At 46.4% G+C, this 24,997-nt stretch overlaps 1 protein-coding gene across 3 annotated transcripts; it reads right to left on the bottom strand.

Annotated features, from left to right (window-relative positions):
- Positions 1-3,641: 3,641 nt before the first annotated feature.
- Positions 3,642-22,352, bottom strand: SFT2D2 (SFT2 domain containing 2). Of its 3 annotated transcripts, XM_057527490.1 has the most exons (8): positions 22,096-22,346; positions 13,734-13,820; positions 13,409-13,494; positions 9,789-9,870; positions 7,967-8,002; positions 7,821-7,879; positions 5,820-5,849; positions 3,642-3,977 (listed from the first exon to the last, which is right to left on the bottom strand). In XM_057527490.1, exons 1-8 carry the CDS (start codon positions 22,156-22,158, stop codon positions 3,938-3,940), a joined length of 483 nt encoding a protein of 160 aa, XP_057383473.1. In that variant the 5' UTR covers positions 22,159-22,346; the 3' UTR covers positions 3,642-3,937. The 3 variants fall into 3 exon arrangements, with proteins under 3 accessions (XP_057383473.1, XP_057383474.1, XP_057383477.1); XM_057527491.1 differs by lacking the exon at positions 7,967-8,002 and having other exon boundaries at positions 22,096-22,351; XM_057527494.1 differs by lacking the exons at positions 3,642-3,977; positions 5,820-5,849; positions 7,821-7,879; positions 7,967-8,002 and adding an exon at positions 8,112-8,343 and having other exon boundaries at positions 22,096-22,352.
- Between the last annotated feature and the right edge of the window lie 2,645 nt (positions 22,353-24,997).

Below are 24,997 nucleotides of genomic sequence, written 5' to 3'. Positions count from 1 at the left end.
AAAATGAAGTTGAAGGATGGGTTGTGGATTTTGAAGTATCTGTAACCCTACAGCAGAGTCTAGTCAGAAGTTATCTAAGGAAAGAGACGAGAAGGCAAGACTGGTGTAGGCGGCCCCATAGAAGGAGGACCCCACAGCCACAGGGCTACAGCTCCATTCCCTAATTCACTCCACCAAGGCTCATCACACGTGTTCCAACACATGTCACTCCCGTGGAGCTATCAAAAGCAGAAGCAGCCAAACCGGTATGCCCACACCCCTTTCGTTTTTTTTTAAGGTATGACCCACTTCTTAATTATCTTTTCTAACAGAAGTATCCAAAAGTAATCTTATTTAGATGCATTGCATGATTGTATTTCCTGCTCCCTGAGCATGTACTCATTAGGGGGGCAGGTAGCACTCGGGTGGATAACCCACAGTCACCATACAGGCGTGAAGCCCAGGAGCTCCAAGCACTGAGACGCTGAAGCCGGTGAGAACACTCAGCTGTGGAGAGTGGTCGGGCCTTCCCAAGGACACGGCGGCCCGTCTGTGGGAGGGAGGGAGAGCAGGAACCTCGGGCCGGGTCTCAGCAGCAGTGGCCACAGGCACAGCCGCGCAGAGGGGCTGGAGAGCCAGAGGTTCCCCCGAGCACATCGGGCAAAAGGGGAGACCTCTCAGACCGCGAGACAGGAGGAGATGGGAAGCAGCGAGTTAGTCAGCAGACCCGCCCAGTCTCTAAGGGGTGGGGAGAAGGCAGAGAGGGCCAAGAGCCCTGGAAGCCGGCTCTCCAAGTCTGGAGGGCCGTTCTGCTCCCAACACAGCGGTCACAGGCCGACACGGCCAGGGAAGAGCGCTCAGGCCAGCGCCCCCACCCAGCTGTGGGAAGCACAGCCTTGCACGAACACACTCCTTGTCTGCAGAAGAGCTACGTCAACGGTTCCCTTCATTCCAAAACGCAAGGATCTCTCCTTCACCCAGCAGTGAACGGGGTAGGACAGAAGGCAGGGGAGCAGGGAAAGAGAGACCACGGCCAACCACAGGACCTAAAACCCTAACTCTCCACTCCTCATCTCACCCACGAGGTTGCTTTTAACCAGCACAGTTGCTTGGTAACAGCTTTCAGCACATCTGAAATGGATTTCTTACTCCTACAGTCCGGCAGACAAAAACAGGTAGGGAAGCAACCAAAGGGTAAGGCGGCAGAAGGAAAAATTTCGGAGTCTGGAAGATCCTGGAAGGCGGGATCACCCACAAGCTGCCGAGGTGTCCGGACTGGAGCTGTCTGAACAAACTGGCCACAGGCCTCCAGAGTTAAGGCAAAGCAGGAGCTTTCATGCAAGAGCTAGCGCCCTCGGCTGGTGAGATCTGGTACAGACCCCTTACCCGCTCTGAGGCTGTTCCTTCTCTAGTAATGGAGACAAGACTGCTAGCCTGGCAAAGTGACTGTGAATATTCAATGAGATAATGCATGGCAATGTCTACAGTGCCGAACACGTACTACCAAATAAGCTTTTTTTAGATAAATTAATGGCTAGAGATAGTCACCCTATCATCTTCAATGGTCATCCATTATTTCCGGGATTAAATAATAATAACCACCTTTTACCGAGATATCATTTACCTACGCAGGGCCCCATGCTAAGCACTTGACACGTTTCTCATTGACATCCTGTGATGATCCGGCAGGAATCATTATCCCCATTATTTTTAGAGCAATGTGAGGACCAGAGGTTAAGGAGCTTGTTCAACATGACACTAGCAGGTGATTGAACCACAACTCACACCCAGACCTGCTTGACTTCACAGCCCACGTTCACCACCACTACATTATACAGGCCTGGTGACATCCTAACCTCATGTCTCACAAAGTCAAGTCCAGCCTCTGAAAAGGGCCCAGAGGGGTCAGCCTTTTAGGTGTATTACTCCAGGCTATTTGAAGCTCATAGTGACCAGGCTAGCCTCACATCAGCTCTAAAGAGAAGACGACTTCTGACCCCCTTCACAGAGCCCTTCTGAGATCTGAGCTGTCTCCTGGAAGCACCTGGACTGTGAAGGAGCCCCACACAAGCCAGACGGTAGCATCTACTTTCCACTCCTGGCTGAAGGTAGGTTAGGGGCCTCAGCAGAAGACAGGATGCCCTCAACAGCCTAGAAAAGGACCCAGTAACACTGGCTCCTCACTCTGGCCCCGTCAGACCTGTTCATACCTCCCCAGTTCAGAAGAAAAGCCTCACTGGTCTGAGGTCTTGGCTGCAGCAGGAAAATGAATTCAGCAATTAGCCACAAGCAAGGAGACAAGCAGTGGACCACTGCCTTTGGTCTGGAGGTTCCCAGAGCAAAAGCCTGAGTGGACTGGCCAACCTGGGAGAAAAACAGAAAGGCAAACCCAAACAAGACTTCTCCTCTGAAGGTGACTTTGGAGGTCCTGTAATGCCGAGAACTCCAACGATCAAGATAGAGCATTCTGATGCTCAGGCCGCAAGGAGGAGCAAAAGGGCACAAAAGGACTGATGGAGATCCTACAGATCCAAGAGGAAGCTTCCCAAAGGGAGAGTGAGCAGGAGAAGATACAATGACGTAGAGAGATCGCGACCAGAAAAGGCACAGGCTTGGCTGATGAAAACAGGGAAAACAGTTACAGGAGGTAACACCAGAGCCACACCGGGAAAACGCGGTGTCATGAAGGGGACCAAAGCTGGGGCACCCAGGCTTGGGGCTCAGTTCTGCCATCGACCGTGGCTTTGGGCGGATCTCGTAACTTCTCTGAGCCTTGATTTCCTTGACTGCCTGGTGGGATAACAATCCCTGCTTCATCACAAGGCTCTTACAAGGACTAGACAAGATCAGGGACATGAAAGCACTTTGTCTGTGGCCAGACATCAAGCTGCAATATGGCCACCCCGCAGCCCCTGGTGTCTTCTCCCACTGTTTCCAGCACGGGCTCCACTGCAAATGCTGGGACTGTTTAAAGGTCACTGGGCAGGTGTGCCTACTTCCTGCTGGCTCCACAGCGGGGCTCTGTCTTCCCACCTACTCTCCCCTGGCCCCGTTCTAGGGGAGAACGGAAAACAAAATCAGTTTAAAAGCAAACATTTATAAATAATGGGGGGAAAAAAAATACAGCAGAGAGCAAGCAGTAAGATTTTTCACCTCCTACCAGGTCTTGTCCAAAAGGAAGCAGTAGTGTTGGCTGCTGCTGCTTTGTTCTCTCTCAATCTCGTTCCAGGAGGTCAAGAGTGAAGATACGGGGCGGGGCGGGGGAAAGAAAGAAAAACCCAAGAGAAAAAAAGTGTGCACTGAATGTTAGCAAATACATTCCACGGGCAGGTGTGGAATCAGAACAGCAAAAGAGCCACGGCTCAGGTCTAAAAACAACACACATCACCAAAAAGTGCTCCTTTTCTACTTCAGTCCACGGCCAGACTCTCCACGGGCTCGTGTGCAGCTGTCAGGAGGGCAGAAGCACTTGTTCCCAGACACCAGAGTAGAAGCGTGTCCACACTGTGTGGGGCAGGGGTGACGGATGCCACGCTGAGGAACAAATCTATGAAGTCCCTGTAGACCCCCAAACTCTATCCCTTCCTGTTGCACCCCTGTGACTCCAACAGGGCAGCCTGTTGCCAGCTGGGAATCACTGGCTCCCAAGGATTATCTGCTGCTGCTTAACAAGGTTTTTATTTACGAGAACTCAGTGGAACACCATGCAAAGGCGCACGAGGAAGATTCCACTCCATCAGATACAGAACCCACCTCTCATATCGTGCTACAGACATTTGGGTTTGGGAACACACCGTTGCCTCCCAAAGCAACCCTCAGGTGTTCAGAATGCAAGCAGCGTGTCGCCGCAAGATCAAAGGCACATGTCTGTGAGACAGAGATTTAGAAGGTATTTACAGCACGGTCCACGAGCTTCCATCCACCATGCCTTCCAAAGCTTTGCAAAACTGGCCGTATGTTATGCAAGACATACAGCAAAACACTTCTTCACAGCGTCCCTAGGAAGAAAAAACACAAAGATAAATGGGAGATCATCACTCCAAAGGCTCCTGGAAGTGGTAAAGACCCTCCTTGAGATTTTCTGGGCACCCGGAGTAGCACGCTGCAGAGCAGAAAGCTCTAGACCATGGGGTCAGATCTACATGGCATCAAACCTCAGCTTCAACATCTACTAGTGATATTATCCCGAGGAAGGGACTTCCCTTGTTTGAGTATCAAATTCCTCATCTGTAAAACGGCACGTCCCCACTTACCCTGTAGACCAGTCTGGGAATTAGCGCATTGAACAGAGTAGGTATTTAATAAAGAATAGCTGCCATGACCATCGGAGGAAAAGATAGGAAGAAAGTGGAAACTATCTGAAACCGAGAATTTAGTCAGGACCGTGCACTTCAATATCAACCAGAATCACAGAATGCACCGAAAGCATTACGTCAAATAGGCACTAGGGTCTTTCTCCTTTCTAAGCAGGCAGCAGAAACTTGTTAAGGGACATCTTGCAGGAGTTCCCTAGCACAGGGAGCTCTCTATAGGTACTGAGCACTTGCTACCCTGATGTATGAGCCCTATCCCAGGTACCTGCTCCTTGGAATGCAGTGTAGAGCGTGCAAGGAGAGTGAGGGCTCAGCAAATTACTGTTCTACTCAAGCAGGCACACCCATCCCACCGCCATACCTGGCCGTGTTCTAGGGCTTCTCACCCCGGTTCTACTCCTTGTGTTCTCAGCGGCATTTGTGCCAAGGACACTGGAGTCACACGAGGGAGGGAGGGAGGGAGGGAGCATGAGAGAATGCCTTCGCGTGAGCGGGCGCTGCGTTTTACTATCAAGGTAATTCTAGGACAGCATTGCTTAAGATACGCTCTGCACTGAAGTCCCAGCAGCTGCTCTGCACAAGAAAGGGTTTTAGGGACAAAGAAGATCCCTTGTGGCAGCTCACAATACACATATTAAAGGACCTGGAAAGCCTATTCACAAAGCCACCCAGCTGCCTTTAACGTGATGGGCTGGTTAACTTCTCGTCTCATCAGTCACTCGCCACCGGCTTCCGATCACTGTCAGCAACAGCCTTGGAAGGTCTAAGCCTGCTCTTCCTCCTTCCCAGCTCACGCACATTTCTCATTGCCTCAACACAGTTAAGGAAAAGCCTCTTTTTAGTTAACAGGTCATGAAAGAGAAGAATGGAAATTAAATGGTGACATGAGAACAGAGTCAGAGGCAAAGATCACTGAAAGTGCTAATTAAAGGAGGTTTGCAGGTCAGAAGCTCAGAGCGAGAAGGGGCCAACCCAAGTTAGTTATCACGAGTCCTTTCAGGCCGGGGCGGGGTGGGGGTCAAGTGAGTTGCTCAAGGTCACACTGTTAATTAGGAAACCTCGGTCCTCCAGAGTCCTGGCCCTGCTTACTTTCCTTTTATGAATTCTTTTCTGAAATGTTCCCATCAGTGGGATAGTGTAAGAAAACAAGCATGAACTTAGACCCCCTCCATCTCTTGCTCAGTGATATTAAGGTGATATTCACCTTTAGGAAAACCTCCTCAAACCTACAGGTTAAAAGAGTGATAATGAGCATATACATACTGTCTATCACAGCAGAATTTTCCCAGTGCCAGGAATCGGTAGACCTGGGTCAATGCCCATCATTGGTTGTATTATGGGTGGGGGGGTTGGGCATTAGCTTACTAATCCATAAAATAGGTGTATAACATCTGCCTACTCTTCTCAAAGGATTTTCATAAAGATAAAACAGCATGAACTCTCTGAAAGCACCCTGAACTAAAAGGCCCCATGCAAGCTATCATCATCCCTAAATGACAGACATTATAATCCTAAAGACAGTCTTACCTTGCGAATGGTATGTAGGAAAGGCTATACCTACAATGAAAAACAAACAAAAGATCAAGTCAAACGAAGGGAGTGGAAGATTACACAGTGGATTGGGTTTCTGAGCTGCAAGAGCACCTGCGGTGATGTATCCAGACCCCCTCCCTCCTCAGTGTGGAGGGTGTGTGCACACGTGCACACACACACACACACACACACACACACACACACGTGCGTGTGCGCACTGTGCCATGTGTATAACAGGGAAGGGGGTGTCACCTGTAGCCAAAGTAGGAGGGCAGAAGGCCCGTATGGAGACAACTCTGTCACCTCAGCCTCACGGGGTTATTGCTTTAACCAAATGAGCCAGCACCGTTACCTACAACAGGCAGATTCCAGATATCCAGATGACCTAGAAGCCTTATTCTAAAGGAACATCAAATAAAATCAAGATCAGCTGTCCTCTAATATGTTACAAGTTCGCAACAGAATACAACTTCTACCCGATTGGGATAAGTTTTCTGCTCTGTGCCTATTAATTTTAAAAGAAGAGAAAAGAGAACAGGAAAAGAAAAAAAAAAACAAAACCCACTACCAACTGCCCTATGGATGAAAGTATAAGCAAGCTATGATTCTTTAAGAACCCAAGCCCACAGATCTCTTAGTGGTCCCAGTTAGCTCAGCCCCCTCGCCCAGAACGGAACCACATGGGGGAGGAAGCTGGCCACGCCCCCAAAGACCAGGCCTGGGTGTGAGGCAGGCTGGAAGCCAATCAACTCTAAGGCGGCACATATAGTTGGAACACATCAGGGTTGGAATAGGGCCATCTGCCTGTGCACATATGAACACTAAACCTTTAAAAACTGGCTTCAGAATCAGTCTATATGCAAAGAAAGGCATGTGTATGTGGGGACTAATTTCTGCCCCGAGAAGAAAACAAAAATATAAACATAAACCATCACACCAGGCCCTTTCAGTACCTACTACCACACTGTATGTGTCACATTAAAATCAGGCCATCATTCTTCTCCGTAGCTGACACTCACCACGTACCAAAGCTGACCTACTTGGAATAAATTCCAAAGGGCATTTTGAAAGTACATTTATTCAAAAGTCCAAAATTACTAAAAGGAAGGAGGGGTGTTAAGCTTGCAGTCTCAAGATCCATTTCTATCAAATAAGACAACATTTGATCCTTGGAAGCTTTAAAACTTTCACAGTCTTCCTTTCTTCACATTAGAGCCAACATTTTTTCCCAAAGGAGATCAAGTCACATTTTTATGAAACTGTTCTGGCAGATATCATCCCTCGATAAACTGTGAACATATTATAGAAACGTCTCAGAAGCTATTGATTCCATACGTACCACCACCCCCTTACTGTGACGTTGGACAGGTTTGAAATGGCCATGAACCTACAGCCCCATCCATGGTTTTGAATGATAATGTCTCCAGTGGTCTTTCCACTATGCTTGGCCCCTGGGGCACAACTCCCGGGTTTTGCTACGGCACACAGCCGCACGGTTTTCCATTTTGTCAGTCACTGCTCCTCATCTCCTGCTTCCAATTCACTCTTTGTCCTTCTGTTAAATGATTCATCCCACCACAAATGTGACACTCATGATTCTTCTTACCAGTTTCCTTTTTCTTTAATGCCTGTTTGACTCACAAGCCTCTTTTTACCAGCCCCTACACTACTTCATTGTCCTTGCCCTTACCAGACGTGAGTGGTTGAATAACGTTTGTAACATCTCAAAATCAACCCTGAGCCCAGCAAAAATGTCGCAGTGGGCAAAGAGCCTCCCACGACCACTCAAGGCCACTAATGCCACCTACTGGCGGTGGGCTGAGTCGACAGGCGTTGGGGCTCTGCGGTGTGATTTGACTTGCATCGTTAAGGATTCTTAAGTTGAAAAGCTTCTGTTTTCCTCATCCTCCTACCCACACCATGTGGGATTTTATCTCCTTCAGCTGCATTAGTCAGAGATCGATGTGGGAAGGGACTGTTGAAAAGGTTACTTACCACGTCAGGGCCAGAGATTGCAAAATGCAGAAGATGAGAGCAAGCCCTCTGTTGTACCACTGGAAGAAAAATGATACGGTTACAGGTACGTGTGTGACAAGAGGTACACACCGAAAAGGTTAAGGAAAATTAACGTACACCCTTACCCAAAAGGCAGAACACAGGGTAAGCGCAATGCACAACTAGAGAGAGAAAGGAAACATTATTTAATTAATACAATGACAATGATAACAGGGAGGGGGGAAAAAACTGTAAAGACATCATTCTTTTTTTTTTTTTTTTTTAATTAATTAATTTATTTATTTTTGGCTGTGTTGGGTCTTCGTTTCTGTGCGAGGGCTTTCTCCAGTTGCGGCAAGCGGGGGCCACTCTTCATCGCGGTGCGTGGGCCTCTCACTATCGCGGCCTCTCTTTTTTGCGGAGCACAGGCTCCAGACGCGCAGGCTCAGTAGTTGTGGCTTACGGGCCCAGTTGCTCCGCGGCATGTGGGATCCTCCCAGACCAGGGCTCGAACCCGCGTCCCCTGCATTGGCAGGCGGATTCTCAACCACTGCGCCACCAGGGAAGCCCAAGACATCATTCTTGACAAACTTACAACAACACATCAAACTGCAGTAATCAGATTCTGTGGTTATCACAGCAACCAAATGCATCCTTCATTTCAAAGCACTGAACCTACCCGAGCACCCATCTTTGGCGGAGGAGTTCAAATCCCAGTGAAATGAAACTGGCCAAGAAGGATTCACGTAGATTAAAAAGAGAAGGATCCTCTTCTACTTTCAAATTTTCCCAGAATCTCTGCCCAGCAAACACAAGCACATTTCTGGTCCACCCATCCATCCATCCTTCCATTCCAACATACTAAAGTAGGTTAAACACACACCTCTTTAACTCCTGCCAAACACTAGTGTCTGGAGTAGAAAGGGCATGTGAGGACAAAGGTTAACACAAGATGTCAATCTCACAGCCAGAGAGTCAATGATTTGTTTATATGTCACCTAACACTGTCCCTGAGTCCTTTCTTAGTAAGTTCTTTTTGCAAGAGACTTATCCAGGCCATCTACATCCAGAGATGGCCGAAAACAATTAGTAGTCCAGCTGTCAGTCATGCCTGTCCTCTCCATCCCGCTGTATCAGTAACTACTCAATAAATATGAACGAAATAATTTCTTGGTGTCCAGCATTGTGCCCGATGCTCTGAAAGGATACAAAATAGTAGCAAGTGTGGCCATGGCCTTAGAGAACTTACCCACCTGAACAAATGAGATGTACACAAATGAAACTACAAAGTATGTTGCTCAAGGTCTAGACAATGCAATACTGATAACTGTAACAGCAGTCCAGAGAACGTCATCTGGAATGATGGGATGGTCCCATGGAAGGAAATGGCCCAAGGAAGGGAGAGGCATTCTGGGTTAATGGGACAGGAAGATAGGACAAGACTGAAGACACTGTGGTGAGAGCAGGGAACAGGGGTGCTGGGCCATGAGGAAAGCAGACCTGCTTCAGGAAAACTGACAAAAACAAACAGGATCCCGAAGTCAGAGAACGACAAGGGGAAAAAGAGCCCATGCTAGGAGACTTGACACCCACTTGAGAGAATGAACCCTGTGTTCCCCAGTTATTCCCTCTAAGCTCTCCTTGTATGTGGCATTGCCCACCACCAGGAGGGTGTCAGAGCTCTCTTATTAGCACATGAGTTTGCCAAATTTAAGAAGCAACACCTTCTGGAGGGGCTTAATAGAACTGGCAGTACCTTAACACCAACTGAAACACAAGTCAGGGGGAAGAGAGGAAAAATTATTAGATGAAGAATGCCCCCTTCTGCCACAGTGGTTACAGGCATCAGATAGTAAGTCAAGATGAAAGGGAAAAGGAGAGAAGTCTTTAGGTTTAAGAGGAAAAAAATTGCAAACAGCAGAAACAAACACTCCTATTTTAGACATCCAGGTAACAGGCAGACCTTACCAGCACCATGATGGTTGCAATCAAACGCGTAGGCTCTACCATTCGCTTCAGCTGTTTCATTGGTCCCATGAGGAAGACAGTGCTAAGAGGCAAACACACACAAGCCGTTCAGACCAGAACAGAACCACATGAGGTAAACCAAGGTGCCTCCCCATCGCCTCCCCCAGCTCACCTGTGGCAATAATAGCAGTAATGGTAGCTGACATGTGAAAAGCTGTGACAGAGCTAGGCACTGTGCTTCAGGGCCTTTTGTGCCTTATTCTTATTTAGTCCATTAACAATTTATGAAGTTGATTATAGGAACAGTCATCATACTTATTTTGCAGACAAAGAAGCTTAAGTCCAGAAAGGACTTGTTACTTATCTAAGGCCACCCAACTAGAATACGGTAGAGTGAGGTTGTAGATGTACGTAGGTCTGACTCCGGAACCACGTCCATAACCACTAGGTTAGAGGACCCCTCCCTTCCAGGTGCTACCTCGCCTCCTTAACAACCTACCCATAGAAACAAACAAACCAAAGAGACTCAGGTAATCTAAAAAAGAAAAACCACATCTTACAGGCTTAGGTAGTTTCTGTTAAAAGGTAGAGCATTTCGTTTTCTTTTGTAATCTCCAGAGGATAATTCTAATGTTGATAGGAATATCATCTGTGATGTGTGGAACACTTGCTAAGTGCTAGATATCACGTACATGATCTCATTTCATCCCCTCAACAACTCTGTGAGTTAGGTATTAGTACACTTATTTTAGAGCTGAGAAAATAAAGCTCAGAAAGGTTAATTTACTTATCCAAGATCACACAGCTAAGCCCATAAAAGAGCTGGCATTCCAACCCACATCTATTGGATTCCCAAGCTCCAAAAGACAGCCCCAGCATGCCCTCTGTAGGGATGGAACTTGACAGGTGGCTAGTGAGAAAGAGTAAACACAAATGAAGCAGACACTCAGGCCTAACACGGCAAGTGCCGGGGCCAGGTATAGGTCATGCTTCCCGACTCCTGACAGAAACGCCCCGTGTGGCATCACCCCAGGCGTAGCTGGTTTACAGCCAGCGTTTAATACAAGCCAACCAGCAGATGACATTAGCTACTGAGTGTTCTAAAAACAAAAATTTGTTAAATAAGTCTACCTCTCTTTGAAGTGCCATTAAGTTTCCATTTGAATTCAAAGCTGCGCTCCCAGGTCAAGTGTTCGCGCCGAGGGCACTCTTGAGCCTACGTTGAACAAGAAGCAATAGCCAAGGGTGGCCTTAAAAATTAAATGCAGGGCTTCCCTGGTGGCGCAGCGGTTGAGAATCCGCCTGCCAATGCAGGGGACGCAGGTTCGAGCCCTGGTCCGGGAGGATCCCACCTGCCGCGGGGCAACTAAGCCCGCGAGCCACAACTATTGAGCCTGCGCGGCTGGAGCCTGTGCTCCGCGACAAGAGAGGCCGCGATAGGTGAGAGGCCCGCGCACCGCGATGAAGAGTGGCCCCCGCTCGCCGCAACTAGAGAAAGCCCTCGCGCGGAAACGAAGACCCAACACAGCCATAAATAAAGAAATAAAATAAATAAATGAAAAATGAAAAATACTTAAAACAACAACAACAAAAAATAAAAAAAAAATAAAAAAAATTAAATGCAGCATATATACAAAAATATAAAAGATTACAGGTAGAGCCACAAACTCCTAGACACACCCTAGAATAACAATTCGCTCCCTTCATTATTTCCCTGGGCAATGCTTCGAAAAGTTGGTCCCATTAGGATTTGCTAAATAGTTCTTTTGGACTAACCAACACACCCATATATTTATGCTCAGTTTAGACTCTACATTATAACCTATGCTGTCTGCCCAAAGCAAAACCCCCCAAAAGTTAGTATTTGAGAGAGCTTTGGAGGCAAGATTAGACATCTCCAAGGGCCAGCATTATACTATCATAAGAATGAATAAATTTAGAGATTATCATACTAAGTGAAGTAAGTCAGACAAAGAAAGACAAATATCATATGATATCACTTATATGTGGAATCAAAAGAAAAAAATGATACAAATGAACTTACAAAACAGAAACAGACTCACAGACTTTGAAAACAAACTTATGGTTAACAAAGGGGAAACATGGTGGGGAGGGATAAATTAGGAGTTTGGGATTAACATATACATACCACTATATGTAAAATAGATAATCAACAAGGACCTACTGTATAGCACAGGGAACTCTACTCAATATTCTGTAATAACCTATATGGGAAAAGTGTCTGAAAAAGAATAGATATATGTATATGTATAACTGAATCACTTAGCTGTACACCTAAAACTAACATAACACTGTAAACCAACTATACTCCAATATAAAATAAAAATTAAATTAAAAAAAAAACAACTTGAAAAAAACCAGAATTAATAAGTTAAGTTTAAGCAGGTGGCCAGTGCATTGCACTTAATCATTTGGTTAACATTTCCAGGCAGAAAAAGACCTAGGTTTGGGGACAATTAGGGACAAGTAAGACAGAAGTGCAGCCCTTGTCAAGTGGTAGACTTGTAACAAGTCAGTGTAATAAAATGCTATCTGTGTTGTCACATAAATATATATGGGATAGACAGAGCCCATATAAAGGAGAAGGTCATTGATTCTGGAGGGGAAAAGGGAATTAAGAGAAGTTTCATGGAAGAGGTGACTTCTGAGTCAGGTCTTGACAAATGAGCAAGTACCCATCAAATGGGGGGTGCAGACGGGGCAGCACCCCAGGCACAGAAAACAGCCCAAGCAAAGCACAAAGACGTTTGGAGAAATGCAAGTTCAGCCTGGCTGAGGAGGACGACTCGAAGGGCCTGTCCTATATGCATGCTGAGGGTTTTGCATTCACCCGTTGAGAGGGAATGGGAAGCCACTAAGGGGGTTAAGCAAGGCTATAAATGAATGGCTCCACAGCTCTGTGGAAAATGGCCTGGCGAGGGTCCATAAAAGAGTCAGAGAAGCCCAACAAGGAACTCCTGCAGTCTTCAGATGAGCAGTGATAGAGGCCAGAGCTAAAAGCAGCTCAGATATCACCTTCTACGGGAAGCCCTCCTGTCTCCTCAGGTCACGTCAGATCAGCTCACTTGCCCTTCCCTGAGCACTGCTCTCTCCATACCCTATTATATTATCAGTTTATATGTCTGTCTGCCTGGCCAATCAGTGAGCTCCATCACAGCAGGAACCAAACCCTGCTTGTCCTTGAATCCTCAGAGCCCAGCACAGGGTGTGGGCATGTGAGTCAATCAGCAAGGGACAGCAGCAGTAAGACTAGAGCAATGGAGAGGGTGGTGTTGTAAACTTTGAAGAAATCATTCAACTGCTCCATGCCATAAAAAATCACACTGGTACTACAGTTCCTGCCTTCTCCAGTGGTACTTCAAGGATGAACTAAGATATAAAAATATGTTGAAGTTAAAAAAGAAAAAAAAAAAAAAAAAAAAAATATATATATATATATGTTGAAGTGATAGGATATGAAAGTGATGTATTTTAACTACCTCTTTTCTCTCCAAATCCTTAAAACTATGGAAGCATCCTCCTTCACCTCCCTCCAAACATAACGCACATCCATTTTCCCATCTAACAATTGGCTAAGGTTAGATTTAAAAAACTGTTACCTCCCAAGAGATGCGATGTTACCAAAGGTGTAAAACACTGCGAAGAGGTACAGTCCCTTCCTGGGCACCCAGAGCAGAAGAGTTCCCTGGAAGGTAAGGCACAGAGTATCTGCACGTGAGGAACACCCCACCACAGCCCCCGAACCAGGAGCGCACAGAGGAACCTTTTCCCCTCCCCGCCCCCCTCAGCTCCCTCACCACCTCCCTTACCTCCCCCTCCTCTTATCCATGCATTTCGGTGAATAGAAAAGGAGGTAGATGAAAGTGGAAAGATAGAGGGAAGGAACGCAGGGGGAAAAGATGGAGGAGGGGAGGGCAGTCTTACCAGCAGTGAGCAGAGAATTCCTGCAGCAAAACAGGCAATGAAGCCTTTTATTCTGGTGCCCGAGCTTAATGAAGTTGCCTCAACAACCTGAAATATTTAAAAAACTAATTACATACATGTATATGCATATTTAATCACCAAAAACAAAGGACACATACTTAAGTTTAGAATTTGTACAGAGGAAGGCAGCAACACAGAATCCTAGTTGTGCATAGCTACAGGGGCCCTCATGATCACTGACTCCAGCTCCTCATCCATCCATGAATCTCTTCTCCAGCAGCTGATCAGAGGCTACCGAGCCTCTGGTTGGACATCTCCAGAGGTGGAAACTCTGCCTCAAGCACAATACAGTTCACCAACAGTGAAGTGGATTGAAGAGATGGGCTGGTGGGACCCGAGCTGTGTCCCACAGCTGTGCTATGTCTCATCCAGGAGCCCAAAGTTCACCAACCAGTTCGAATTGCCTATGTCAGGCCTCGGGGTCGTCCCGTGTCCAAGAAGGAGACACCCCAGGACTTTGATTTCGCCCAGCAGAAACTGACTGACAAGAACCTGGGGTTCCAGATGCTACAGAAGATGGGCTGGAAGGAGGGCCACGGCCTGGGCTCCTGTGGGAAGGGCATCAGGGAGCCCGTCAGCCTGGGAACTGCCTCGGAAGGGGAGCGGTTGGGTGCCGACGGGCAGAAGCACATAGAAGACATGTTTGACATGTTCCGTCAGAGGATCATGCAGATGTACAGACACAAACGGGCCAACAAATAGTTCCAGGGTCTCTTCCATGAGGACGACAGGCATCCGGAAAGTGCTAACTCACCCCTTTGGGTGCTTACTGTCTCTGCCTTGTTTCCATCACTGGAAATCATATAGAGAAATTTAGCGTTTTTGATCCTTGGTAAAACCTGTGGCACAAACTGTACCACCACGGAAGTCCCTTAACTTTATCTTGACAATGTATAGGTATTGTCTACTTTCCTACTCCATAATGAAATGTAAAATCGTCCATGGAAACTTATAGATAACTTCTGGTTTCTTACTCCATAGGGAATTATAAAATTATCCAACAGATGCTATTGAGTTCAAAAGAGGAGTTCAAGAAAACTGTGGAAAAATAGTGAATGGAATGATCACTGGGTTCTTTTTTTTGAGTGCACTCTTCTTTATATTACAAAATTTTTAAAGTTTCATTGCTTTAAAGATATATGCCTTTGTAACAGAGTTAGATCTTAGAAAAATTATATTTGAAAAACACATGCATTCCATCTTTCCTAAAGAGTGTTTATTATAAAAAAATCTGTCTAGTGCTGTACTGTGTCATGTATGCTATATGTACTTTCTCTTGTTTTTACCACAAAATGATTTGACCATGTTTGTGAGGAAATCACTGTACTTAGAATAAGATACCGTTACAACCACAAGTCAAATTATGCCAAGGTTGACCTCAGAGACTGTTCCAGAATATTATCCTATGCATAAATGCTCCACCATGTCCTGTTTATTGTAAGTAAAATCATCTTCAAATATCTTTGACATTAAGTAAGGACAAACATATTAGTATGGGATATTATGTAGCATGAGACACTTATATTTCAATTTAGATGATTCCAATTCCATGAGAATGGTCATTTATTACGGTTTTAATAATAGTAAAAGGAAAATATCTTTTGATAACATTTCCACTCTCTTTGATGTGGAAAGATATTAGGTGTGTGAATACAAATATGGCCATTTTCTCTTGGTCATTTATTAAATTATGTATTCTATTTGTTGTTATATATGAAGTAGATATTCAAATACAGAAGCAGAATTAAAGGATCCAGGCCAACATAAAGAGCTGACAGAAACCATACATGTGAAAGAAAATACAGAAACCTGGATATGTTGAAATCTAAAAAGGACCCATATTTAAGAAATTTTTGGCTATGCATATGTCAAAGACTGTTACGTCCAGTTTTCTGCTGATGTCATAGCTATTTAGAAGTGTAGGTTGGTGCTTCATCAAGATACAGCTATGTGGATCCCATCCATGTTATTTCATTTACTGTCCTTAGAATAAGATGTACTTTATTATAATCAGCACTCCCCTTTAATTAATTTAATTAGTCTTACATTGTAAGTGAGCTTGTTTCCTCAAATTTTAGGTAGATACAATTACTCAGTCTTTGAGCATAGCATATGATTCAGTTTTCTAAAAACTGAAGTATAGTTGATTTACAATGTTGTGTTAGTTTCAGTTGTACAGCAAAGTGATTCAGTTATACATGTATATATTCTTTTTTTTTTTTTTTTTTTTTTTTTTTTTTTTTTAATTTTTTTATAGCTACTTTATTTATTTATTTTATTTATTTTTGGCTGTGTTGGGTCTTCGGTTCGTGCGAGGGCTTTCTCTGGTTACGGCAAGTGGGGGCCACTCTTCATCGCGGTGCGGGGACCGCTCTTCATCGCGGTGCGCGGGCCTTTCACTATCGCGGCCCCTCCCGTTGCGGGGCACAGGCTCCAGACGCGCAGGCTCAGTAGCTGTGGCTCACGGGCCCAGCCGCTCCGCGGCATGTGGGATCTTCCCAGACCAGGGCTCGAACCCGTGTCCCCTGCATTAGCAGGCAGATTCTCAACCACTGCGCCACCAGGGAAGCCCCATGTATATATTCTTTTTCAGATTCTTTTCCATTATAGGTTATTATAAGATATTCACTATTCACTATAGTTCCCTATCCTATACAGTAAGTCCTTGTTGTTTATCTATTTTATATATAGTAGTGTGTATCTGTTAATCCCAAACTCCTAATTTTATCCCTCTCTTCTCCCCTTTCCCCTTTGGTAACCATAAGTTTGTTTTCTATGTCTGAGTCTGTTTCTGTTTTGTAAATAAGTACATTTGTATCACTTTTTTAGATTGCACATATAAGTGATATCATATATTTGTCTTTATCATATGAAGTGAAGTAATCAGACAATCTCTACATCCATCCACATTGTTGCAAATGGCATTATTTCATTCATTTTTATGGCTAAGTAATATTCCATTATATATAATTAATATGTATATTAATATATATATATTCCATATAAAATGGAATATATATACACACACACACACACGTGTGTGTATATGTGTGTGTGTATATATATATATATATATATATACACACACCACATCTTCTTTATCCTTTCCTCTGTCAATGGACACTTAGGTTACTTCCATATTTTGGCTATTGTAAATAGTGCTGCTATGAACATTGGGGTACCCGTACCTTTTTGAACTAGTTTTCATCTTTTCTGGATACATGCCCAGGAGTGGGATTGCTGGATCATATGATAACTGTATTTTTACTCTTTAAGGAACCTCCATACTGTTATCCATAGTGGCTGCACCAATTTACTCTCCCATCAACAGTGTAGGAAGGTTCCCTTTTCTCCATACCCTCTCCAGTGTTTACTGTTTGTAGACTTTTTGATGATGGCCATTCACGCTCTAGGCACGTGGACTTCAGTAGTTGCAGCATGTGGGCTCAGTAGTTGCAGCGCACAGGGCCTAGAGCACACGGGTTTCAGTAGTTGTGGCATACAGGCTCAGTAGTTGTGGCGCATGGGCTTAGTTGCTCCGTGGCATGTGGGATCTTCCTGGAGCAGGGCTCGAACCCATGTCCCCATGGACACAGCACCCCATGTCTGCAAGACAGCAGACCCTAGAGCAGCCTGAGCCCTTATGGCAGCCCAGGCAGGATGAGGACCACAACTGGAAAGGTGTGAGCTCCCCGAGGCAGGGCCCAGGGAAAGGGGAAAAGACAGGGGTGGCACTCGCGCAGTTGGATTCAAGGGGCACCATCTCCTAAGTCAACCAGCCAAGCTTCAGGACTCACTGCTCCTGCCGGCCTTTCTGGGACCCGGGAGGGCTCAGGCTCTCATCCTAATCAGGACTCTCAGCTGAGTCTATTCACTCTTGGTGCAGAAGTTGTTCTTCAGGGTGCCAGCATCAGCCAAGTCACCCACATGTGAGATGGATCCTAGTTAATTAATGACTGCCCTACTCATCCCTCTCTGTCACCATGATTAATCCTTCCCAAGAGCAAAGTTGAGAGGAGGCCGAGATTTCCAGAAAAGCCCCGCGAAAACAAGGGAGCCTGTGAGTAACTCCTGAGGATTTTTTCCCCATGTCAAAGATGACAGCCAAGTGTCTGCACCAGAGACCTTCCTAGTCTGTCAACCTCCTGCAGTGGCCACAGCTGCTCCAAGTTGCACAGGCAGCTGCCAGGGAGACCAAAGGCCTTTCCTCCCGCCCAGCCAAGGGAGGGCAGCCAGGCCCCCTGCGTATTCATTCACCCAGGGCTCACCTCAAGGGGCCAGCACAGTCCCCATCTGGCAATGTGGCGACAGCTACTGACCACACATCCCCCCAGCTGATGGAGGAAGGCAGTGGTGGCAGAGGTTCCCAGGGTCACTAAACCGAGAACTCCCTCAGCCTTGACTGCTCCCAGCTCAGAGGCCTATTCTCAACCCTGTCTCTAAACTTCCTGTCAAACCAGAAGCTGGAAGAGCAGGTCCAGAGGCTTCCTCAGACGTGGCAGGCTTCACTCCAGCATGGCTTCCTCCCCACTCAGGAGACAGGTATTTAGGGCGGGTTATCTGCCCCGTATGTTCACACATATTGAAAGTGGGGCTCATCACACACACACGCACACACACACACACACACACAGAGCACTCGCAGAAACATATGGCAACATATGACCCTACACAGAATGGCACGCTCAGGGGTGGTGACACTCCGGGGGAGTAGGGTGTTAGGAGCTGACAGAGGGGCCACCTGGTCCCACATTAGGAACACCTCTCCCCCAAAATGAGTCTTGTGATGCTCTGTTACCAGTCTTCACTGGCACCCCAGACACTCGGGTTAGACCCCTTCTGACTAACCTGTTCAACCTCCCACAAGGACAGGAGAAAATCGAAAGCCATCGCTCTTCCTACTCATGCAAGCACCAGAGAACTAACCTTGCCAAGGTGGAAAAATGAACAGAGCTACGTGGAAGAAGAAAATTGTGGTAGTGGGATTGGATTGGATTCCTTGCCTGAGCATTACTTGGCATCAAAGGAGACATTTTAAAAGATTCACCCGTTTTTTTTACAGGATAAGCCACAAGGTTAAGTATCAATTTGACACGGCCTTGGTATTTAGAGCACAAAATAGTCTCAACAGGACGGTGAGATGTCAGCTCTTGTAAAAATTAAAATCACTCGTGATAGGAAGCAGTTCCGGTTTCTTCTTCAAAAAGGAAAGTAACACGTGGGTTCTACATGTATCTCAAGCTGACTCCCATCCAAATGTCACCCTATTTGCCAGAATGAGGGAGGGGGCGAGAACTTTTCATCTACGTGGTTGCAAGTTCTTTCCCAAGCATGCTTAGTCACAGGCCAGAGGAAGCCGTTGCTCCACTTGCAACTGGATCCGGCGAAAGCTAAAAACTTCTTTGTGCCGATTTGTGAAAATCAACTCTGTTGTTGTAAAATAACTCCTTAAATTCATGGTTTCTGGAAACGGTGCTAGCACACGTTTGGGAAATTAGAGTAGTTGGAATAGCACCTGGATGGAATCTGTAGGCAAAGAGCTCACAGGCTGTCTGACCGGCAGTTATGCGCAAGGGTCCCTTTGACTCTGGGATGTGGAGAGAAGAGGGGCTCTTGACAAAAGAAAAAAGCTGAGAACTGTTCGGGGAAACAGGGTTGGTAACAGGAAGAAGGTGAGAAAGGAACACTGTGCCTCATTCCTGTGCTTTCAAACCGGGTACAATTCAGACCTTCCTTGTCCCTGCAATCCTGTAGAGAAAACATAAAGCCTGTACTTTCAGAAAGAAGCCCCTAGAAACTGAAGATTGAAGGTGGATTTATGAAGACCAGGTATCAATCACAAAACTCATCAAGAGGCCATCTGTGACTAGACATCACCAGGCAAGTTTTGTAATTTCCCAGTTTCATATGTAGGAGAAACAGAACTAGTCATATTTTTATTTTTTGCATTAAAAGGATAACAATTTTTTTAACATCTTTATTGGAGTATAATTGCTTTACAGTGTTGTGTTAGTTTCTGCTGTATAACAAAGTGCATCAGCTATACGTATACGTATATCCCCATATCCCCTCCCTCTTGCATCTCCCTCCCACCCTCCCTATCCCACCCCTCTAGGTGGTCGCAAAGCACCAAGCTGATCTCCCTGTGCTATGCAGCTGCTTCCCACTAGCTAAAAGGATACCAATTTTTTAAAGCACTCACTTCTGGTACCGTCTGACTGTTTTTATAATTGAATGTGAAGAGACTTTAAGGCCACCAAGTCCAACTTCACACACAAAACAGAAATTTCACCAGCATCCTCCAGCCTTGCCAGCCTCAAAACCATGGGAAATGTGAGCCAATCAAGTCAGTACCAACATTTTCAAGGAGGCCCTGACCTAATAAGTAAAAACTGAGCCAAAAACAACCCTGAAAGTGAATTCAGCTGGACACAAAATGCTTCCTGGTAGTTGGGGCTCAAGAAGTGCCACACAATGATGTACATAAACGGGAATCTCACTCAGAGAGAGGAAACTGACAGCAGCGTTTTAGAACAAGACAGAAGCACCTAGTCTTTCTAAAATAGATTCTACACGCCTGAGCTTACAACTCTTTAAAGCCCTTCATTGTGTCCAACACAGGCATTCACTATTTTAGGTAAAAACTAACTCAGCATTTTATGTTTTCAATCTGTACTACATCATTCACTCTTCAGGGTCTGTCCACCACTTCATGATGATTTTCTAAATCAAAATATCTGCATCATCCCCACTGTCCCCACAAGAGTCCACAGGAAGAGAAAACATCGCCCTCTTGAACCCCAGCTGCTCTAAAACCTTATTGACAGTCCGTGCAACATAAAGCTTTTGATAAGCATGACTGTCAACCACATAAGTTTTCTTAGGCCCAGTCTGAGGTTTGGCTTGTGAGTTCATACAAGAAGCCAGAAATCAAGAACGAGGAACTCATGAAATTATTGCTGAGCCTTGACCAATTAATAAAGGCAACAGATTTAAAAGAAACCACAGGCTGTTTTGAAATGTCAAAAAAAAGTTAAAACTCCAATTCCTATAACACTCAATGTCTGTAGTGTTGCTTCTTCAAGGTGAAGATTCAGAGAGCAACTTTTAGGGTTCCGAGATTTCATGGTGCGGGTGAAGGTATCACGGTCACACAAAAGTCACAATAAAATCAGCGACCACAAAAGCGAGTTAAAGAAGCATACTGAGATAGCCACTTGAGACAGTGATGAAAATCAGAGGAAAAACTTAGGTTCCAACTTGAAAGAAGCCATATTATCTTGTGCAACAGCTTCATTTTACAGATGAGGAAATTGAGGCCCACGGAATACGCCAAAAATAAAGAGAAATATTATTTTATCATTCACGGAGGAAAAAAAACAAAACTCAAAGCACTAGAAATAGGAAATAAACATCCTGTGTGGCTCTAGAACATAGGGCATTAATGCCCAAGTTTCAGCTCGACCAAACCTTTCTAAAAAAAACAAACAAGCGTGCAGGCGGCCTCATGAGGTCCTGGGCGTCTACGGAGTCTACCTGCTGTGCGTGCACAGAGAAGCAAGATGTGGTCCCAGCCGTCCAGGAGTTCACGGTTTTCCTGGGGGGTAGTGTACAGCAACAGTGCGCACAAGGTCGGGTGCGAGTGTCACACCCCACAACCTAAACTGGGCAGGAACGCAGCCGGGAGCAGCCGGGCGAGGCCACTAGCCCCGCCTCACGGTGGGCAGCGAGGAGGGGCGGTCACCCAGGGCCCCGGCGCAGGCGATCTACCCTACGAGGACTCCCTCCGCCAAGTTCTCAGAGGCCCCAGCCTAGCTCGGCCCTAAAGCCCTTTCCCTGGCCTGCAGGGATGGGGCCGCCGAGCGGGAATGTCCGCCCTTCCCTCCGCAGATGTTTCTAGGTTTTGCTCCAGCTCGGCCCTCCCTTTGTGGGGGATGGGACGCGGAAGGCTGAAGGGTGCAGGACAAAAAAGTAAACAGGTGCCGACTGCCCTGTGCAGAGTGTCTGGGCCCTGGCACCTGGGGTGGGGAGTGGGGGGAGCGCGGGGGTCCGGAGCCCTGGAGAGAAGGGGGAAGGAGCAGTGGCAGAGCTGCTTTCCACGAAATCCTGTAAGTCCTGCTTGCCTTTCCTACCAGCCAGCAACCGGCGCCGGCGGAGCTGGGGGTGGGGTTCCGGTGTCACTCGGACCCCCGAGCCCCGGCGCGCTCCCAGGCCCCCCGCGGACCCTCCACCGAGGCGGGGGCGCAGCACCCTCGGGGCGGAGAGGGCGTGGCCAGGCGGCTGGGCGCCGCGGCGCACTCACCTCGGACAGGCCGCCCCGGTCCTCGGTGTCCTGCCCGCTCAGCACCTTCTTCAGCTTGTCCATGGCGGGCCCGGTGCACCCCAGCTCCAGCCCCCGGCCGGCAGCCTGTTGCTCTGGCTGAGTCGCGGGCTCTTCCGGGGGCTCGGCCCCCGCCGCCGCCAACCACGGCGCGCCCCGCCCAGGTACCTGCCCACCTGGCGGATGCCTGCGCAGGCGCCCGGCGATCCCCGCGCCCGCCTCTAGCCTGCGCCCAGCCCGCGTTTAAGGGCTGGTTTTGGTCCGGGAAGGAGGGGCGGGAAGGAAGCGCTGGGTTTAAGGTCGACCAAGCGTGGCTAAACCTCAATTCTGCGTCCGGCGCCGCGTTCCACACCCGAGCCAGCTGCCCTCCCTCCCGGGGCCCTCGTAGGTTCAGTCGACAAACGCGGAGTCCCTAGCACATGCGAGGCACTGCAGAAACAAAGACGGTGAAGCCTGGACCCCCCTCTCCCCGTACCCTACACTCCCTCTGTGTGTGGTTGCAGACTTGTAAACAAATGCTGTGGGGAATCCGCGTTCTGATTGTAGTTATACTGGAAACAACTGTTTAAAAATCACTTGAGGCCAACTGGAACAAATTCAATCTATAACAAGCTTTGGGGAAACGTTAACAAGAAAAGCACTACCGTAGTTCCAACTGAAAATGCATCGAGAGGAATGATTTGGGCAAAAACTTGAGAAACGGGTAGAACTTGGGTGAGGGAGGGTGGAAAGGTATACCAGATCGTTTTGTGTTTCTTGGATGGTTTGTTTTACTGACCTCAAACTGGACTCCAGCGCTAATGATTCTATGTTGGAGAATCCACGTAACCCCCAGGATGGTGGCAGAGACAGGACGTGGGCTCACATCTCAAACTGCTCGCTGGAGAATGTCTGGAAAACTAACTTGGAGATTAAATAGGCTTAGAAAAAACAAATCCAAGAGAGGTTACCAGGAGTACCCACTAGAGAATCTTCCTGCACCCTCCTGCACCCCATACACGTACACACACACACACACACACACACACACGCACGCGCGCGCACAGGAAAATATTTATGAAAGAGTAGGAATGCTGTGTCTGAATGGAGAGAATTTAGATGTTACCAAGAACTTGTTAGAAAGTATTATAAATCAACCAAGCAAAGGGATTTGCAAAGGACCCTATACAAGTCAGTCAAATGGCTGTAATTACACCCCCGTATGTGATTTCATCTTTATGGAAGGCAAATATGCTATGCTTTATAATTTTAGTTTACTCCTCAAATCTTGAATAACAAATGCCGGTGCTCTTGCCTGGATGCTCTTTACCCTCTTGTTTCACTCAAGTAAATTCCTACACATCTTTCAAGACTCTTGAAATATCAGCACAGAGTGGAAAGTCCATCCATAGTAGAGTTAGGAAGATCTGGGAGTTACAACTCTAACACCACCACATACTAGATGTGTGGTATTGAGTTACTTAACCTTTCTGGTCCTCAATTTTCTCATCTGTAAAATGGACATAAATGACTACCTCTGAAAGTTATTGTGGGAAGTAAACATGACAGTATATGCAGAGAGCCTGGAACATGGCAGGCATTCAGTTAGCAACTAATGGAAGCTAGTATTACTCTGCCATATCCTCTGAAGCCTTCTCTAAGCCAACCCACACTGACGTTGCAGTTGCTCTTTCCTCTGTGTTCCCAAAGCACCTTAAACACACCTGTAAGTACTCACCTCACAGTGTTACCTTTATTCATGGTCAAGTCTGTCTCCTCTACATTGTGAGACCCTCACAGTGTCATTCAGTTCTTTTCTCCCTGAACCCAGAAAAACACCCACAAAACAGGTGCTCAGAAAATCCGCCTTGAGTGAGTGAATGAATGAATGAGAAACTTTGTGTCTGTCTTTTGCAATTCAGTGAATTGTAACAGCCAGATTGGCAGACAGGGCAACACTTAAGTGACTATGCTACCCAAGTCAGCCGGGAAAGCCTATTTTTGTCAGCAAAGTGAGAACATTGGGCCGCCCTCCACCTCCACCTCCTCTCTGCATTCCTCACAGAAAATGAGATTTTGATCAGAAAGATCATATATCTGTAATCTCACCCCATGCCTAAAGTCAGTATTTCTCTTAGGGCTGGGTAGGGATAGACTCTGCTCTTGGCCCATGCTTGCAGGGGATCCTGCAAATCACAAACACACACAAATGCGTTAAAGAATACATGACTCTTTGGTTACTTGGGATCTGACACTCAGCACTGCGACACCCCCTCTCATGGATAACACTGCTCAGGCCCCAGGGATCTGCTTCTTCATGTTTCCTGCCCAATGTCCTTGACACAAAAGGTGACAACATCTGAATGCTGTGAAGCTTGTGGGTTGTGCCACTACCTGTGCACACAGAGACTGCTTCAGAGCCAGTAGGATACAAAACAATGGAAGAGCTTAGGTAACAGAAAAAAGACAAGTGCACTTGTCAGATCCCTCCACTAAGATGCCTTGGATACAATAGATTCTTGTATAAGAATATACCACCTCCCAGTAGCACCAAGTATACATTTTCTTACTTCTCTACATGCTCTAATTTAAGATCCCAGAGGTACTCACAAATTAATGCAATATTTGCAACAGTTCACACGGAGGCTGATGAGTATTTTGCAGAATTAAACACTTCGTATTGCTCTTAATATAGGTCTAGGCATAACGTACGTGAAATGTGACACTGACTTGACACTGAACACTAGAATCATCAGTAGCTTTTGATAAAAATATTTAAGAAGATTTTATTGCATTTTCAAAAAGTCAAGTAAAAAGTTTCAACTTTATTTAAATACTTGGTTTAATTTTTAACATTTGTTAATTATGAATTATATTTCTTCCCTTTAACTTTTGATTTTGAATA

The sequence above is a fragment of the Balaenoptera acutorostrata genome, chromosome 1 (assembly GCF_949987535.1).
Source record: "Balaenoptera acutorostrata chromosome 1, mBalAcu1.1, whole genome shotgun sequence".
In the NCBI taxonomy this organism is placed as follows: domain Eukaryota; kingdom Metazoa; phylum Chordata; class Mammalia; order Artiodactyla; family Balaenopteridae; genus Balaenoptera; species Balaenoptera acutorostrata.
This window is presented reverse-complemented; position numbering and strand designations above follow the sequence as displayed.